Source organism: Pseudopipra pipra, chromosome 12 (assembly GCF_036250125.1).
Source record: "Pseudopipra pipra isolate bDixPip1 chromosome 12, bDixPip1.hap1, whole genome shotgun sequence".
Classification (NCBI taxonomy): domain Eukaryota; kingdom Metazoa; phylum Chordata; class Aves; order Passeriformes; family Pipridae; genus Pseudopipra; species Pseudopipra pipra.
The window spans coordinates 13,148,389-13,168,119 of NC_087560.1; the positions used below are offsets into that span (position 1 = coordinate 13,148,389).

A 19,731-nucleotide genomic window follows, 5' to 3' on the forward strand; every position below is an offset into this window, starting at 1 on the left:
TTAGGTATTATGATTAGTGTCAGGAGCTAATCTCTCAGAAGCCCAGACAATGTGATGCAAAGGAGCTTTTAAAAGAAACCAAACAAACTTGTTTTTCATTATCTTCTGCCATCTTATTATTTCACAAGTGAGAAATCCATTAGCAATTCTGCCAAGAACTAGATAGCCTGCTTAGTTATCTAACACTGAGACACTTGCATCCCATGGCTATCTTGATGTCCCTGGGAAAAAAAAACAAGAGGAAAAGCAATGGAATAATAAATTATTATAACTGTTTCATTAAAACTTAGGATGCTGTAATTTTCAAGTTTATTTGGTGTTATATTTAAATGAACCAAAAGGCAACATTGTACAGTAACATTATAAAATAAAATTATTACATAGTACATTAACCAAAGCCCCATTAAAAAAAACAAATCCTAAAAAGTCATTTGGGGACATATCCTCCTCTTGCTCTTCTGCACACATGATTTATTAAGCTCATTTCAAGCAGGACTCTTTTTTTAGAAAAAGCAAATGGGATTTGCCCCCAAAATGGAGTATCTTTTCTTATAGTTCTTGCAGTTTCATTTTATCATGTGTAATATATCAAGTTTATAAGGCATAAATACGAAAAACAGTTCAATATGCTCATCATTATTTTAATTAAGTAATACAATCTAGGACACTTTTTTCAATCACACCAAGGATTACAATGTACCTATAGCTTTAATTTTTTTTATACAAAAGTCTATCATATAGTATACAGTGTATTCTAGTTGGTAACTGGTTCACAAGATTGATCACAATATTCTTGCAGGTTAATATGTCAGGATTTCACCCAGTTTGTACACTCTGTTCAGAACCACAGGGTCCCTCCTTCCCCAGCTGCTTTCCTCCAGTAGCAGCATCCCATCACTCCATCTCCATGCCTATTTTAAGAAGGGCTCTGTGCCAGATCAAACCCCACTGGGAATGGCTAGGGATGCACATCCCATGGTGCCAAGCAGCTGCCTGCAGAGGCAGCCAGGGAGTGGAGGAGAACAGCTCACAGAGGTATTTGCAGAGCAAGGAGGCAGGGAACTGGGCTCCCCCAGCTTCCCTCAGGCTCCTGGTACCATGGAAATGTTCCCAGAGGCTGCAGGAGCCGAATCAAACCCCAAGAGGGAATCCATGACAAACTATGGTCTGGTGTGTAAGGAAACCACTGCCCCAATGGAGGTGGGTGCCACTGGCTGCTTGTGCAAAGTAAGGATGGGCAAAAGCACCTCAGGAAATTAGGAGCAGCATGGATGCTTGGGATGCTGAGTGCTTGGGTTGGGCCAGCTTCATGTCGCCCACGGCTCCATAACCTGCAAAACCCTTCCCAGGATTCTGGGTATCTCTTATGCAAACACTCATCTGGTGCTAGCTGGATGAGTTGCACAGACAAATGAAAAATCCCTGCATGGACAAAACCTGTGATCAGCAACATCTTCTGCATCTTTCTCATATCTCCCCTTAGATAGTCAGATATTTTCTAAAATCAGATTGCTGGGATGCCCTAGAGAAAGTGCTGCTGATTTGGGGCTGGGGTCAGCAGGGTCAGACCACTTGTGCCTAGTGCAAGAGGGGTTGGTGAAGGCAGGGGATCTGCCCAGTGTCCATCCCTTCTCATCCTGCCCCTCCCAGGGGCTTTCACCACCCATGTGGGCAGAAGGGGGTCTGCCATCCCCCCTGGGGCCACGCTGCTCCTTCCAACAGCACCCCGTGCTCCTGTCACTGGCCAAGGAGGGGTGTCAAAGGGCTTTATGACATTACCTGGAACCAGGAACAGGTTTTTTTAATATATACAATCAACCTAAATTGTGCATAAGGTAAACTGCAGTGTCCCCCAGAGCATTTTCACATGTCTAATATTAGATATCTTGCTGGCAGCTCTGAACTGTCCCCAGGGGTTTCTCTACCTGTCTATATTTACTACATATGGATCCTGAGCTCCTGTACTCAGGTATTCTGAATCATACCATAACCAAAGGCAGCCTAAAATAGACAGTGTGAATTGCTCCCTCCCTGCTGTGACTCTATCCTGCAGCATCTGGGAGGAAAGAGAAATTATCTTGGTAATAAGAATGGGCCGAAGCTACAGAATTTGGGTCAGGATTCAGGCCAGGCAGGCACAGATGTTGTCTGGGGGCTTACTCTTGTTCTCTATCTGCTGATGGGACACCTGACCCTGTGCTTACACTTATTTTTCTGACAGATCAACAGTCCCAGGGATCACCTATCCCGAAATAAAACAGCACGCGAGCAGCGCATAAACAGCTCTCCAGCTGCAGGAAAGAACTGACACACATCTAAAGTCACAACAAAGCCTTTGCCTCCCACACACCCTTTCCTCAATACTTTTTTTAAACCAGCCAGAAACAAACAGTGAGTGCAGCACATCCCAGAGAGCCAGAGAAAGGAGCATCTGAAGCTCTCCTAGCTGCTGTGTCATCATGTAGGGAGGCTGCTTCTGAAGAAACCAAATTATCCTACATAAAAAGAGCATTCACTAAAAGAATTTCCTTTCCCTTAGAGGACCAGCAAGTTCACATTATTTCCTGAAAATACTTTTTTTTTCCCCCTCCCATCTATACTTGACAGAAGAGTAATACTGTCTGGGTATTTGCTTTCACTAACCATGACAGGCAATTTCTGTCCTAGCCTGAGAATTCCATCAAACCTGCTATTTGCATTTGGGATAAAGTATCAAATGGACATTTCCAATGGGATACAGACTTCTTGCTGTCCAGTAGAGTCAGCCATTATTCTTAAATACATCAGCAAGAGGGAAGCAAAAGATCTCCCCATGCCAAATGCATTGCATCAACAGCAAGTTTCTACTAATGCTGAAAAATTGTGCCCTTAATATAAGTGCTCAGTAACCACCAGCCCTGCTGCTTGAGGAGCACTCGGAACTGTATAGAAGGTTTGTGGGAAAAAAACCTCCATTAGTACCCATTATGCTGTGAATTATGTTATGGGCTTAAAATAGTAAAAAATAAAACAGTACTATTTAATCTACAGTCTAAAAAAAGGCACAAAGACTTTGAGAAAAAAATTATAACTGTTCAGATTACATTTCCAAGAACTTTAACAGAGTGTTGCTTTGATTTGCCAGCTTTGCTTGCTGGCAGGAGTGAAATTGAGACAATTTCACTGTCTGCAGAGGTAAAGAATACCCTTTTGGCAAGGCAAGCTTGCCAGCTCTATGCAAATGTTACTCAACAGAAGCAACTGAAACCTCTTGTGATTGCTTTAAAACATAATCTTTTTGGTCTGCAGCACATTGCACTTATCTAAGTACTCAGTGATGATAGAGTGGGTCTTAGGGCAAGACCAAATACAAAGAGCCCTTTTTAATCTGAACATAGGAATGAACTCTGTTCACAGCTACACAGTCTGCTTTCAATCAAATGACCATGAAATACATAAATATTATAAAATAAATACAATACATTCAGAGTTTTCTACATTGTAGAGAGCTTTAAGACTTTCCTAGCTCCCTGATGTAATGCATATAGAACATTCCCTTCTATACAGTGCTACCTCCATATACCCACACCTCCATTAAATGCAACATAGCTCAGATAACCTTCTTCTTTTGCCTGGATTCTCATCAGTCTCTGATTCTGTAAAACATAATATCATTTCTTTAGGAAAAAAAATATTGCACTTTTAAAAATGCATAAAAATTGAACCAAGTTCCCATTAACTTCACCACACAGTCTGTTATTTAAAATAAGACTTTTCCAAAAATGTCTCTCTATCTGTTTTGTAGTTTGCCTTCATTTACAGCACTCTCCATCAGTATATCCTCAGAACACTGTTCCTTAGCAAATTCCTTACAGTTTTGCCATCAGCCAGTTGAAACACAGCGTGAGCTATCTGAGATACACGTGGCTGGGAGTCACGGGTCTGTCCACAGGTTCAGGATTTCATTGTGCAAATGGGAACTACAATGACCAGAATAACAGTACAAGCTGCTGCTGTGATCAGGGCAGCGATCTTGCAAACCTTTGCTCTTCTGAACTCGGCTTCTTTCCGTTTTAATAAGGAATCATAGCCAGGAGTATAAATGTCTTCCATCCAGTATTCTAAGTTGTTTGGGTTTAAAGATTCTTGAGTCTAAAAATTAAAAGGAAACAGTTGTTAATTGTCTGGGATCTGTCATTAATAAAATAAACAAAGCAGATGTTCCTGAAGGCCTCCCAACTGCATCTGGATCTGCTGCCAGGATAAAGTGGGTTATTGCCACTTCTCACATCCCTTCAACTCCTGGTCCCAATTCCACAAAGCTGACAAAAGTGGTAACAAAATACTGCAAAAAATAAACTCCTGCAACAGTAAGATTCTGCTGCAAAATCCCTCACATACCTCTGATTTGCCGGAAACTTCGTCATCTCGGATAGCATTTAAATAAAATCTCTTTAATCTGCTAGACAGCAGAGATGTCAGCAAGTACCGGCCTGTTACTGTTAATAATTTGTAAATTATTAAAGCTCAGCTGATGGGAAGGGTTCTTAACATATGCTCCTCATGCACTATGTTTTGTAAAGATAACCCTAATTTTGCTACCATGACTTGCTTGCAGGGTGTGACTGTCCAGCCCCATCCAGCACCCAGTCCTGCTGGAGGGGTAATTTGCAGAACCCCCTCTGGAATGGCAATGCCCAGGGATACCAGCCCTTCATTCCAGCCCTTCAACCACAGGCAGTGGGTGCTGAGCACCTCACAGAGTGGGATTCCAAGGGAGTTTCCACAAAGACTTCGCCCTCCCATTCCATGCAGCTGACAAAAAAAAACAGAAAAAAAGTGAAGGGAATCTCAAATGGTCACAAAAATGAAAGGCAGCCTGCACTTATCAGTGTCTCCATCTGAATTATTTATTTATTTATTTTAGTTTTTTATTCCTAAGTATTTATGAGCTCTTCAAGCTTTGCATCTTCACCTTGCTTGTTTTTTCCCTTTAACCTTTGTGTTAGAGGAAAATGGGGGGAAAATTGGGGAAACTCAAACACTAGGTATTATATTGCACTTACCAGAAGAAAGAAATAAAGCAAAAAGAACATTCTGGAAAATGACAGCATTTCCTCAAAGCTGTCTCCTGTGTCTGGGGTTCCAAAAGGCTATTTCTTTTTTAAAAATGAAAAAGATTCCACATAAAAATGTTACAGTGAGAATATCCTAACACACACCATTTCTGTGCATGTAACAGTCCTCATCCAAAGCTTTTTGGACCCTGCAAAGAAACTCCAGCTGACTTGAGAGGGATTTGAGTAAGCCTTTAATTGACTAATTCAGATTTTTGTGGCCATGAGCTACTGGCTGAAACTTTGCTTTGCCTGATAGCAGTGTTTGCTTTATGTACAGAACTAGTACAAGAAGTGATTTTGTAGCTACCCCAGAAATAAACAACGAAAACTGAGCAATGGTTTTATTATCGTTTAATGGAGGCCGCTATGACAGTGTTAGTATGCTGAGAGACCATCAGCCACATCTGGGATTGCACCATTTGGGGTCTGAATGACCTGTTCCAGCCTTCTGAAAAAAATCAGCAATCTCATCTCTGAAGGCATGAGAAAACAGCCTGACACTGTTTCATCCCAGTGGATCATCATACACAGAGCAAAGCAATGAATCTCACACAGAGCCCACACCTGGGACAAGCTTTGGCCTGACTAGTTTTGCAATTTCTTTTTTAGGAGAAAAACCCAGCAGACTGTCAAGCTCCAGGAGAAATTTTAAGTAAACAAAGGTAGAAAACTCCCAAAAATAGCCATACTATGCTTCAAGGAAATTGCAGTTTTGGACCCCTCTGCCTTGGCATTGACCTTTTAACTGCTTCAGAAGGAAGGTGCATTATTAAAAAGGCCCATTACTGTTAATCAGCTTCCTTTCCCATTTCATTGCCAGATGTAGGAATGTTCATTAAGGCATAATGTATTTACTTTCAGTTCTAATAAACTTAATCACTGGGAAAAAAACCCACTCATCAGTCTGTGTCTATTTTTTAAGTTTGCCAGTAAGCTCTATTACAAAGTCTAGACATGGGCTTTGCGGGGTAGATGCAATTCTGACAGTCTCTTTGGAGGGAGAGAATCAAACCAGTAAAGTTCTATCACCTTTATCCTAAAGATAAATGATGGCAATAAGCAGCTTTCTCTGGTTTGCTCATAGTCATGCAGGGCTGCTCACACAGAACGAAACAGCCCTACGAGGAGCAGATGGAAAACATTTCTCCCAAGGGAGCTTTGCTCCCAGATATCACCTCCCTTACTGCCTCGTGCAGCAGGTAAGGGATGCTTTGTGACTGTCTGCTGCAGAGGAACTTCTGCCAGCCTACTCCTACTCTAGCAAGCAGCGTGCAATACCAGGGTTAGGAATTTAATAAGCCCTCTAAAGCTTTTAAGACCCAAAAAGCAGCAGGCAGCTGAGGCAAGATGCAGCCTGGTCCCTGTGATGCTTGGTTTCTCTCCAAGGGCACTTTAACCACAGCAAGGAGCAGGGGCTGGTGAGGACAGGGAAGTTTGCATGAGCTGAGCGAGAAGGCGAATTTTTTGGGCAGAAATTTCTGCACAAACACTCATAGGAGTTGCACTACAGCACTGTGTGGGTAATGGTTTTAACTCCAAACCAGCCAACTAGAGGTCCTGAGGCACGGCATGGGTCCTGAGACTTTGTCTATCCAAATCTTTCTCACAGTATCCTGATGCTTTCCTAGGGCTTAGTCTGATGGGTTTGGAGTTGGGTTAGGTACCTCAGCACTGAGCCATTGAGAGCTGGCATGGAGCAGCAAGTCTAAGGCTCTTGCACGCCACTTTTGCTGGCAGACAAGCTGTGGAGACAAGCAGGCTCCCTCCCTGAGGGTGGCTGCACCCCACAGACTGCTGGACACAGAACGACTGCAGGACTGACACACCCTGAGCTGTAGGTCAGTGCACCCCAACTGCTGTCAAGCCTGTAGCTAACTGAGGCAGCCTGCTCTGCTCTGGGACATGCACACACGTGCAAGGAGCCCAAAATGTCTGAGGTCAGCACCAGATTCCCCACTGGTTCTACATTCTACTGTCAAAATAATGCAACATTTATTTGGTCTTTACATATTTGGATGTCATTCCTCAGGCTTCCTCTTTAAACCTGTGCTCTGATACCTTCCTTTCTAGAAGAGGTCTTGTGTTTATTAGGCTAGACAGGGTATCCAGTGTGGGTGCTCATTTTATATCAGGTTCATGATTTCAAATATAAAACAGTTTGGGAAAATTTGAATCCAAAATTTGAGTTTGTCTCCCAGTAAGTTGCTCTGCTGTGCTTGTTGCACAAGATTCTGCACACTTACAAGCTGAACCAAAATGCAAACAATGCTTTAGTTGACTGGCTGGTTTCCAACAGCCACTTCAAAGCTGCAATGGTGACGCGTTTCAAAACTAGTCATAGTACTGAACATCTTCTACAAGCATTTTATATCTCATATTCCTAGTAAAATGAAAAAAACCCTCAATTTTCTGTGAATAATTCAGACAGAACAAAGAAGAAAAAGCAGTGATTCCAGTTTCTGCACCACTCTGCCTTGCTGCAGTTAGGGGCCAAATCACCTCCACGGTCCTTTATACCCCAACTCTTCTTTAGACCTACTAAAACCACAGTGGCTTAGCAGAGATCTCTCCACTGCAGACTTAGCTGGGAGCATCAACCTGTCAAGGATCACCATTCTGCAATGAAACATCCACATTCTTCATTGTCCCTGGCCAGGACGGATAGGGATCAGCACGATTAGAGGCTCAACACTGCATAGCTCCTTCCTGAGCTATCCAAATCCCTTCTTAGATGCATGTTGTGGCAACATCCATTTGCAATCAAGCTATTCAAATCAAACAAATGGGACTCACTTGCAGATCCAACGCTGCAATCTTGCCTTTATCCCCCGAATTCCTCGTGTATTCCTCTATGGTCCATGATGGCTGGGCACGTTTCACTTCAGCCAGCTCCGTCAGCCTCATGTCTGTGTACAGGGGGTTGCTTTTCATGTGTGACTTGAGTGATGCAGGGTAGGGATGAGGACTAAAGACTTGCTCAATCAAGAAAGCATCTTTTGGTTGTTTAGAGAGTCTATGTGGCTGTGGGATTTCGTATTGCCTGTCTGCCTGCAATAGGGTTCAAAAGAATTTGAGAGAAAAAACAGGACTATGAGGGAGTTAAACACAAAGGACAGAGATATTCCTTTCAGAATCACCACATGATAAAAAAATTACCAGCTAGGATAAAGGTTTTGGATGGCCTTAATCCATTTGCCCACCTTCTTCTCACAACCAGACCAAGTGGTATTTTACAGACATAATTCCACATTTGGTATAATATGAACACAATGCTGATGCAGAAGAGGAAATTTAGGGTTTATACGGTTTACAGATCATAAAACTATTCTGAAAATGGCCCTGACATCCAGAGAAGCCAAGCTGATCTGCAAAGGCTGTGAGACACATGCAGGCTTCCAGGTTTCTGTTTCCAGATCAAATCTTAACATGAAGCAGTCTTAGGGAGGGCCCCAGCTAGCACACCCTTGACACTGCACCATCCATGGTACCATCCAGTGTCAGCCACAGACCACTGCAGGAGTGAGGAAGGGACTTTCGAAACCAAATGACATCCTGAGAAGAGCAATGTACAGAAAACCCAGGGTTTGGGCTTACTAAGGGTAACCTTTCCCTTCTGCAGTCTAGTAAGAGCCCATGGTTTATGGTTTCTTGTTCACCTCACTGCACTTATTTCCATCAAACCTCTTCCTCTCCCTTCTCAACCCTCAACCCTTCTCTGCCCTCATTTTCCATCATAAGGAGGTACAGTATGCCCATCGTGTGGTCCCAAATGACAAGGGTGCTGCAGGACCCCCAACCTTCCTCACTGTTCATGAAACAGGAACAAGCACAGGGGCAGTGGGCAGTGGGCATCTGTAGGGAGGATGGGCAGAGTTTTTCTGACCAACAAGACCAAAACCACGGCTATGCTGCAGTTCCACAAGGGAAGGCTTAAGATTCATTTAAATGACCGTCAAAGTCAGACAGAGAGAACATAACTACAATGAGCATCTCACAGCACACAAACATTCTTTTCTTGAGGGATTTGAATTCATGAAACCATTTTGTTGGCTTTTAAATATGTACATACTCCTCTGACAAAAGCCATCACAATTCAATTTCAAAATATCCCTTCTAAAACAACCACTAGAGAACATCAATTTTCCCCACACCCTTTTCACCAAGATAATTATCAGGCCTCTTATATTGCCACTGATGATGAAGAATACCATCATCCTCCACACATGTCACCCACATTACCCCCTTCCCTTTCCAAAAAAACAAAGCTTTTAAGGAGCAACTTGATCATTTTGCAGCTGCCAACAAGTACATATAGGTGTAAAATCACTCAGTTATGGTAACAATAAAGACAGACAAAACATGGCAGGGCAAAGTATTGTCACACCCCAAGGCTTGTGATGACTATGGAACACATTCATAACTAGATTTTTTTTAAGTGCTTATTATGCGAGTTAAAGTTGAAATTACCTCTTTAGGTTTCCTGTGCCAATCCTTATTTTCTCCTCCATCTCTCTCTTTCATTTCCTCCTCCGTAATGCCAACTTTGTTGGTGTAAGTAATAGCTCTCCAGTCTCGGGGAGAGTTTGAAATACTTGCTATTTTGGATTCGGTTGCACTGTTTTCTTCTGTTAAGGATCTCGATGACCTCCTAGTAAACAAACTTTTTTTTAAGGCTTTTACTCGAAGACTCTCACTATTACTTCCACTGGCATCTGAACAGCACCATTCTGGATTGTTCTCCAGTTTGCCTCCATGAGGAGTATTGTGGCACTGAAATATCTGCGGGGAGTTACTCTCATCTGACGCGGCATCACTTGTCAAAGAATTGAGATCTATTTGTACACTGACCTTCTCTGGCTGCTGGATTTTTTGATCCAGCTTGCTTAATTTTCCCAGGACTTGAGAGATTTCTTCTCGGACACCTGAGAGAGATTCCAGTTTCTTCTCTATTTCGCCAATCCTCAGGACCAATTTGCAGACACTCGTTTTCAGTTCATCATCTGTGTTACTGATGTCTGCCCGGACCACTTTATCCAATTTGTTACAGGCACTCCCATTGGAGATCTTAGTCAAATTGTGCTCAGGTGAGCTCTCACAGTCTGATTTATGCACCTGAGACAAGGAACCAGTGCTGTTGTAGCATGAAGACTGCATCACTCCCGTGGAGCCGCTGATACTCATGTCATCCAAAAACCGGAAAATGTCACTGATGTCATCACTCACAATTTCAGAGTCATCATCTGACTGCTTAAGAGAGTGCCGTTCACTGTACTTGGCTTGGCCAGCTGCACACAAATCCTTGCATTTCTTGTGGTCCAGAACTTGCTGCTCCGTTTGTGTCCCAACACTCATGGTCCTGTCAATGCTTAAGATCTGGACAGAAGTACAATTAATGCTTTTATCCTTAAACTTTTTGACTGGCTCATGTTTCTCCACATCTAGAATGGAAGGAATCTCCTTGGGTTTATGCCCATTGGGTTTCACAGCGTAGTTTGCCTGCATAATTGGTTGCTGATCCTTCGCATTTAGGTAGGACTGATGTCTGTCAACTGAAGGAAAGTTTGGAGATGGGTTGCTGGAAGCCTGGTATCGTGGTTTCTCTTCAGACTGTTTCCTATTAAAAAATGATCGTTCAAAGTCAGGGACCTCCTCAGTATTTAAACTCCAGCTTTTAGCTGGCCAGGCAGTCTGCTTGGTTGGCTTTCCAGTCCACTTTTTGGTGTCCTGGGGTCCAAGAACAGTAGTTGGGCCAAAATATGTTGAAGCTTGAAGATCATCTAAACTTTCATGCTTCACTCGCCTTTTGTCTGGCATAGGAGAATAAACTGGATTCAGGTACTGGTTGCTGTATGGCATTTCAAAGCTGTGGTTAAAGAAAGTCTGCTTAGAGCTTTCTTTCCTGTTTTGAGGCTCTCTGTGTCCATCTTCTGGCGTTTTGTTGGATGGTATTAAGTTGGGAGATATTGTAATCAGATTATGAAAATCTTCTTTGAATATATTTCTTTTCTGGACACACGACTGCATCATGAAAGGCTCATCATTTGAAATGAAAGTTTCCTTTATGCCTGCACTTATAGGCAAGGAATCCTGGTCTGAAATAGATTCATTTTCAATGTTCATGGGGAAATATGTACTCTGCATCTCACATGGTGGGGAAGTGGCGATGGAGTAGGACGCCAGTGCCTGCAGCCTGTCCAGAGAGGCAGCCCGGCCCTTCATGTCCTTACTAACGCCAAGCAAAAAGTTGGGTTCTGATGAGGGGACAAACTGCTGGCAGTCTTTGCAGTCCATCTTTCTGCATTTTGAAGACCTTCTGACTGGAAAGCCCCGGCTGAACTCCTGGTCGTTCAGCTCGCAGTTGGGCATGCAGTCGGGCACACAGTCTGCCATATTGCAGATTTCTGTGTCAGACCTACAGGACTCAAAGGACTCTTTCTTCTTCACTTTATGCCTTGCAACTGGAAGCTTCTCCTTGGCCACTCCCCCGTTCATTTGTATGAGGTTGAATATTGTTACTATATCTGCTGCAACCATGATTTTCTTTGATTGCTGATTGTTTACAGTGCATCTCATTTTGTCTTTGAACAAAGTCGCTGGGAAATTAGGATCCAGGCAAGCAGTGTAAAACAGCACACTTCTGAGCTTAGCCAACTGGGATAAATCAAACCTTGCACACAGGGACTTGCAGAGATCCTGGTAAGAAACAGTATTCTGCTTTGTGTCCAGCTCCTCCAGTATCTTCACCAGGAAGAGTGAGGATTCCTGGTTGGACTCCATGGCTTACGCGTATTTTGTTGTTTAGCCTGGAAACTGCGTTCCACTTCTACAGCAACACAAAAAAGATTGTAAGTCACTCACAGATAATACCCAGGACCTTGTAACTCAGCCCCAGATGGGGCCTGGCTCCCTAGCCATGCAGTCCAGGGCTTGCTTTTATAACCCATCCTCTTGTTCCAAACTCCAGGCTGTAATCCTTGCATCAATGAAATCAATACTCAAATGGAGTCAGGGTTTTATCCAAGGAGGCTCATTTATGTCCATACTTACTAAAGCAACTAAGTGAATAAACAGCAGAAGTTTTGGAGGGGCTGAACTAAGGGCAGATAGACAATCCCAACCTGCTTGCTACGGGGCTTTCACAGAATTTCTTACCAACGTGTGAGAGGTTCAAAGCACAGACATCAAATTGCTTGGCAATAGTTCTAGCCCTGGCCTAACCAGAGGTGATCTACTGCACCATGACAACCCCAGCTGTTTTTATATCTGAATGCAAATGGCTCTCGGGAAGATTTTCTGACAATAAACTTCTGACATGTTTAGAAGTTATCTGAGCATGTAATTACCATCTTGATTATTTTAAATCATTATTTTCTCCTCCACTATGCATTATCTCCTTCAGATACCTTGACATTTTTTCCCAGAAGTACTTTTTCCAAAGTTATGATTCAGGAATGGAAAAGTTGCCAGGTCCCACATGAAAAGTCTGTGTGAGCCCCAACTTCAGCTCTAAAGTGCAAAATTTAGCAAGGAACAGAAAGAGTTAAACAAAAAAAAAATCCCACTGAACCTTGAAACCAATCCAGCAGATGCTAGAGGGCTGGCTGCCGATCTGGGTGGATTTGAAGACTGAGAAATAGCAAGAACAGAGAACATCCTCTTCAGCAATGTGCTCCCAGAGAAACCTGAGAGTGCATCTCCATTCACCATCCCAAAATGACAGGGCAGAGGTGGAGAGCAAAAGCTGCACATTTATGTGGATAATAGGAATAGCTTGGACAAGCACAGCTAACACCAGCAAACATCTTGGGAAGGATATAAACCTCTGCACTTTCAGAGTTGAAACCAACCTATAGCTATTATGGATTAGGAAAGGATGGTGATAATTTTTCATCTGTCTATTGTGAATATCCTTGTCGGTGTCTCTGCAGTTGGGTACTAGAAAAGACAGAGCATGGGATGATGCAGTCTGCCAATTAATATGTTTGGTCACTCAGTCTGTTATTCTTACTGATAGGAATGACAAAAATATTTTCCCTTCCCCAAAAGGTATGGTATATTCTCCCATTTACTCCCACCCTTAGATGACACCTGGAATTAGCCTCTCCATCTCTATCGAGTGCAGAATATCCACCCAAATGGCAAAGCACAGAAGTCAACCTTTCAAGGTTTATTATTACTCATTTAAAAAGTCACCTCTCAGCCAAAAACCTCAGGACTCCTGAGCACCGCTCCAGGAATACAGGGGTCCTTTTTCTGTTTTGTCTCTTGTAGCCTTTCATCTTGCCCTCACATTACATACTGGCAATCACTATCAGTGTCAGAAGCCAGAGTACTTCAACTTTCACAGCAAACACCACAGTAGTATCTTCCAGAGAGACCACCCAGTTGCCCATAAGAGCATGAAACAAGTCTCCATACAGACTTGGATGTTTATTTAAGAGGCATCTTTCTACTCCATGTGATCAGAAGCTGAACAGCAGCAACCTAAATGTGTTTCTGTGATTGTAAACATGACTCTTGGAAATCAATGGCTACAGGGATTTTCCAACACCTCTGCTGCATGCATCTTTGCTTTTAAAGCTCCTGTATTATGCATAGCAGCACAACTCTCCTGCCAGCTGACAAAAGACAAAAAAACGTTTTACTGTTCTGTGCTCAGCTCCAAAAAGTAATGCTAAAGGCTGAAGGAGGGTGGTTGTATCCCTTTTCTCTCTATGAGTAGTGTGTGCTCCAAGGCACAGCCTTTTCCACAGCCTGCCTTTGTAGTTCTCTGATGTGTCACCATTAGACAATGATGCTTCCAAGGTCCAAATCATGCTACGTGCCACCAAGGCCACCAATCCCTCACAGAGTAAACTTCACATGTGGGACTCAGAGACATTCCCAGCTGCCAGGAGACTGGCATCACAAGTCAATTTTCTGCATGTTATAAATCTGCCACCTAGGACAAGAGTGAAAATATGTCTTTTTGTCATCTCCAGGCTGAATACCAGCAAAAGCAACTGTCTCCTCTCGTTTGTAACTTCACAGCTTCTTGCAAAAACCCTCACCTGGATGTGCATTTTCAGAGCCTGATGCACACTCTAGCTCCCTGCACTGGCCTGCCAGCACCCTGCCTTCTCCTCCTTCACACTCCTGCAAAAACACACAAGTAGCCAATTTGTGATAATGTATTTTTGTAAACTGTCAAACCATTTTGTTCCCCACCCTTATGTGTTTACTCTCTCATCCCAGTGAGGATATTCTGGGTACAGTTTCTTGAATTTTTTTGCTTTGTACCATGGCATTCTTAGCATCAGAGGTTTTAACTTCAATTCAGGTTTCTAAACTCTATGCATCTGGTAAAACTTAGGTGCAGCCTGATTTTCAAAGCTGCTGAATGCTGACATATTCATTAAGTTGAGTGAAAGCCCTTCTGCATACCCCCAGCCTCACACTGTTTTTATTTAGCACCAACAAGGAGCCTTTGATTGAGGACCCCAGCCCACACCCAAGCAGATGTGAAGCACAGATCCCAAGCAGAAGAGCTCTGCTAGACCTGGCTTAGCTCAGTTCAGATCCTGTGCTCCCAGACTGAAGCCTGGGAGGTGGCAGTCAGCTATAAAGAAGTGAGAATACAGGGAGGTGACACAGGCTTTGAGACAGAGGTGACCAGGAGAGAGCTGAACATTCTGAGGTGGGAATTCGGCCAGTTCGCTGAACTGCGCCTCAGCTACAGGAAGTGGGAAATGAAAAGGCAGGTTGCAAAATCAGAAAGAAAGCTAGCTAGGAGTTGGAATAATTTCCTCTTCAACCCTTGGCTTTTCACAAACAGCTTTCTGGTGTGAGAGATCTTTAGGTGTGAAAGGTACCTCTGGGCTTCAGCCTGTGAATGGAAATGGGTGCTCCCTTGTGCCAGAGCGTCATAAACATTGCTAGTGGAGAATCATCAACAGATTCAGGCTGTGAAGAATAGGATGTACCACTCCATAAGGATAATATATAAGGGCCTTGAAATCTTGTTTCCTGGGCCAGGGATGTAAAAACCTCATGCCAAAATTTTTTGTGGCACATTAAGCTCCTCTGTCTCTTGTCAAGTCTCCTAACAGCCTGCGACAGAGACAGGTGCCTCTTGGCAAGTCACCCCAGGAGCTGCCACATCCCAGGTGCCAAGCACTTGGCCATGCACCGTCTCAGCTGTTATGTCCACATTCATTCATTATCTCTCAAAGCAGGACCAGAATAGACCTGGACGTAGCACATAAATGCAGAGCTCTGAAATAAGCACAGAAAGATCTTTTAAGGAGGGTACAGGGTCACGAATCAGTCAAAAGCAGCTAGGTGAATGAAAGCACCCTCAGCAAGAGCAGCAGCACAGGGTCTCCTCAGATGGCCTCAATTCCACCAAGGTCCTTGTGCCTTACCCTCACTACCAGCAGCTACACACAGCCTCCAACATCCCCCTCAAACTGACTTTGGTCTCCAGAGACATGGAGCTAACCAGACACAGGGACAGGATCTAGCTTATTTATCTTCAGCAAGACCATCTCTGACCAAAGGAGCCACTTAACATTTCATCCTTAATGGTTTTGTTATATTAACACTGGGAGGGTTACTTTGACTCAGCTTCTCAATATTCGACATTTGCTGCTCTAATAGCACAATTATATCCCAGCATGGACTTGTACAGCATCATATTGCATGGCCAGTCGATGGGGTCTGACTCTCCTTGCACACAGATGAGCTCCAGACTTACCACAAATCAATGTCTTTTTGCCCTGCACCAAGAGCAATGAACTGAGCTCTCATCTTACCATTAACCCACTATCTTCAGCCTCTGGAGAAGTCCAAGAATATTACGATTGCAACCTCCATCCCCAGTGGAGCTTTCTGCTGCACAAAGGGAATATACTGTTCTATTTTCTGGTGTCTTTAGGAATCAAGCCTCTGTAAAACCTCTCCCCTGTGGTTCTCCAGACCAGGGGAACCTGCAGACTCTTTCATGCAGCTTGCTTCCCTGTAGAAAAGCCAGAATGCACTTTTTCTTCTCACTGCCTCCCAAATCAGTACTGGGGGGGGGGAGTGGTCCCCTCACCTCCTGGCTACCCTATGAATTCACCACCCACAGGAATTCATGAAATTGGTACTGCTCCCCAGTTGCCCTGGCTGCTTTCCCCATGACACCTTCAGCCCAAATCCTGCCCCATCAAATGGGCTAAGGGCAGTGCACAGTGGGGCAGACAAACCCCAGCACAGGATTCAAGATAAAGTCCCACCACTCGACTTCCCTGAGCAGCTGCAAGGTGCCAAGGTGCCTTGCACGAGTCTGAATCACGGCCACTGGCAGACAGACCACATTATCTTCCTCTCTTATTTCCTCCTTCATTTCCTTCCCTGTTCTTTGTGCCTCTGACATTTGCTCTCCCCATTTCCCAATATCCACAGCAGGTGCAGCTAATACACAGATGTGACTGCTAGAGTCATCATTTCCCCTCTCCCTTTGATTTGCTAGCCGAGAGGGAAGAAGCATCCTTGTTTTGCTTCCCCCCACGGTGACTAACGGGCCACCCCAGAATGCCATTACGGTGATGGCAGACAGAGCGAGCGATCCTCGCATAAATTCCCTCAGAAAGAGCCAGCTACTTCAGCACAGGAGAACATTAATACAGAGCCTGTGATATGCTGTTTTACTATTAACTTGAGCTCATAAATCATTCAGCCTGTCTTCCCAACACCAGATACTATAAAACAAGGCAGGCAACGCTCGCCTCGCATGAAACATACAACCCACTGAGATGGAATTCAGTTTTTGTTTTCTCCCATATTCGTGAATCCATTTCTCTGTCAAAACATTAAGAAATTTCTGATGAAGGAACCTCGAGCCCCATCTGGCTTCCATCGTGCACACACACGGGAGCCAGCACTCAGGGAAACAATGCCCGTCTCCGCACACCTTATTCCTCCTCCTCCTCCCCCCTCCAGCCTTCTACCGCTCATTAAAAAGAAAACTAAAAAGCGCACTTCAGGGCCCTGGCCGCGCGATGGCAATTGTTTCTCTCCACCTTTCATTGCAAAGTCCTCCCGAAGAGCCTGACAGAGGTTGGCTCCTCCGGACCGCTCCGTGCAGGAGCAGGGTGGGCTCCGGTCCCTGGGGCAGGTAGGAGTTGCTTCTGGCTCCCTGCCTTGCTGATGTGGGTTTTATTCACTCCTTCAGAACCGAAGGGAACGAACGCCTGCAGCCTGGGAGCTCAATGGTGCTGGTGCACCCGCTCTCGCCAGTGGCTCGCTGCTGTTCTGCACAGGAACGACGCTCGCTTTGCACACTCCCGAGCATCCCACCGCCAACCTCACCGCGGTTCACCGGGGAGGCGCTGGGACTAGCGCTGGAAGAAGTTGCTATTTTCTGGCTCTTATCTTGTGTGAATGAGCCCTAGAAAACCGCGCTTTACAAACCCAGCTCCTTAACAGAGGCAGGCTCTGCTGTTAAAGGACTCTGCACAACACTTCAGCCAACCCAGCTGCCCAGAATTCAGCAGTTTTTAAAAGATCTGAGTGCATAAATTAACGGGGAACTTGTGGGTAAAGGCACCGAACCGTCACAGACGTATGAGGGCTCAAGTCAAACCAGGTTTGTCATTGATTTTTCTTGCACAGTAACATTAAGCTGATTATTTGCATGGTTCAGTTATGCAATCCAGGTTAAGGTATTTCTATGATCTGGAAAAGTGCAAACAATCATTCTAAAACTGTGCAATAAATTACTTGAATTATTACTGCATCATACACTCTTGGTTATTCTTTGCCAACTCTTGGCCCATACAGACACACAAATACTGTCCTCCCAATACATTATTAGACCACATCCAAGTCACATTTTTCCCGGAAATTTCTGCATAAGGAGACACCATTGCAAACACTGACAGACACAAAAAGCTCTAATTGAATTAAATGTGAGCAATTTACCCCATTTGTGGGCAACCTGGATTTTTGCATAGCAAACCTATAACAACCTCACTGTCACTCTGGACCTGACTGCTCCCTCGCCCTGGTGGTTCCAGCTTCCCATCTCTGGCGCTCCCCATTCCTCCAGGCTTCCTGCTTGGGGCTTGGGGGCCCCGGGGCCCAGCCCAGTGGTCACCCACTTGCTCCCCTCCAGCTGCCCTCGGGCAGGTCCAGTTGTGTTGGACTGAAGGGGAGCTGCCAAAGTCACAGATAGAGTTTTAAGATTTTGGAGTCCCCCCTTTCCCGGGGAGCCTGACAAAGAGGTGGTACCTGGGGCACCGGTGGGGACCACAGGGGCTGCGAGAGGTCTCTTGTCTGCACTTACCCCTCCTTCTCCCAGCCCGGCAGGGGGGAGCCGGTGCTGAACCCGCTTCCCAGCACCCCTGGTGCCCAGAGCATCCCTGGCGCTGGGGAGCGGGGGGCGCTTGTCCTCACCACCCCTTTCTGCCAGCCCACCCCTCCCTCACCTGGGGCTCACCTGGGGGCTCCGCCTGCTTCTGGCCGGGGCAGCGCGGCCGTCACGGTTGGCTCTGCCGCTGCAGCAGCCGCTTCCCGGCCAGGAGGAGGAGGAGGAAGAGCCCGAGCCTGAAGCCCCGGCAGGATGCCATAGCGCCGGGCTGCGCTGACAAAGGCGGCAGCAGGTTGGCATGGGAGGAGGGACCGAGGGGAGGGAGGGGAGGAGAGAGCGAAGAGAAGGAGGGGAGACGGGAGAGAGGGAGGGAGGGGGCTGCACTGGCCGATCCTCCCCGCACCGCCCCCCGCGCCCGCAGCCGCGGCGGGGCTGCCCCGACCAGCCCCGGGCGCTGCGGCAGCGCCGGTCCCGGGCCCGCAGGGACGGGGCGCGGCGGGGGCCGGGAGGGGCGTTGCCCCCGCTGTCTTAAACAGTTATCATTATTATTGCGATTATTAGTGTGAGTTCCGGCGCTCCGCGGGGCGGGGGGCAGCGCCCGGCTCCCCCTGCACTGCCATTTCCCTGCACCCCGGTCCGGGAAGAGGGGACAGCGCCCGCAGGCTGGTGCAAGGGCGTGCAGGGAAGGGGATGTCCAGTGGCAAAGGAGCCTCTTCCCAGCAGGGGACATCGAGAGCATCAGTCTGATCAGGAGCAGCTGAGGGAGCTGGGGGTATTCAGCCCGGAGAAAAGGAGGGACAAGGGGACCTTATCGCTCTTTACAACTACCTGAAAGGAGGTTGTAGCCAGGTGGGGGGTCGGTCTCTTCTCCCAGGTATCAAGTGACAGGACAAGAGGAAACGGCTTCAAGTTGCACCGGAGAAGTTTAGATTAAATACTGGGAAAAATTTCTTCACTGAAAGGTGAAGGACGTTTAGGCTGGATATTAGGAAAAATTTCTTCACTGAAAGGTGAAGGCTGGAACAGGCTTGCCCAGGGAAGTGGTAGAGTCACCATCCCTGGAGGTACTTCATGTGGTACTTAGGGACATAGTTTAGTAGTGGACTTGGCAATGCTGGATTAACAGTTGGACTTCATGATCTTAGAGGTCTTTTCCAACCTAAACAATTCTATGATGGAACCCCAGTGCCCGCCCTTGCACGCCCACCGCCCTCAGGGTGCAAAGGCCACCAACACACAGTCCATGTGGTATCTGGACTCCCCTCAGGCAGGTGGGGGTGGTCCTCACAGGAATGGGGTCTG

At 45.6% G+C, this 19,731-nt stretch overlaps 1 protein-coding gene across 3 annotated transcripts; it reads right to left on the reverse strand.

The window, feature by feature from the left end:
• Positions 1–292: 292 nt before the first annotated feature.
• Positions 293–18,676, reverse strand: MINAR1 (membrane integral NOTCH2 associated receptor 1). Of its 3 annotated transcripts, none has more exons than XM_064668980.1 (4): positions 18,559–18,676; positions 9,567–11,922; positions 7,893–8,147; positions 293–4,131 (listed from the first exon to the last, which is right to left on the reverse strand). In XM_064668980.1, the coding sequence occupies exons 2-4, from the start codon at positions 11,874–11,876 to the stop codon at positions 3,934–3,936; spliced, it is 2,763 nt and encodes a 920-aa protein (XP_064525050.1). In that variant the 5' UTR covers positions 11,877–11,922; positions 18,559–18,676; the 3' UTR covers positions 293–3,933. The 3 variants fall into 3 exon arrangements, with proteins under 3 accessions (XP_064525050.1, XP_064525051.1, XP_064525052.1); XM_064668981.1 differs by having other exon boundaries at positions 18,548–18,637; XM_064668982.1 differs by lacking the exon at positions 293–4,131 and having other exon boundaries at positions 8,007–8,187.
• Positions 18,677–19,731: the final 1,055 nt, after the last annotated feature.

Bases quoted from the DNA above. Each gene is read 5' to 3' on its own strand.
- MINAR1 (XM_064668980.1), bottom strand. From the start codon at position 11,876: ATGGAGTCCAACCAGGAATCCTCACTCTTCCTGGTGAAGATACTGGAG. The intron at 8,148-9,566 runs GTAATTTCAACT...ACCCTATTGCAG, and splicing joins GGCACAGGAAACCTAAAGAG to GCAGACAGGCAATACGAAAT. The intron at 4,132-7,892 runs GTGAGTCCCATT...TTTAATTTTTAG, and splicing joins TTGCAGCGTTGGATCTGCAA to ACTCAAGAATCTTTAAACCC.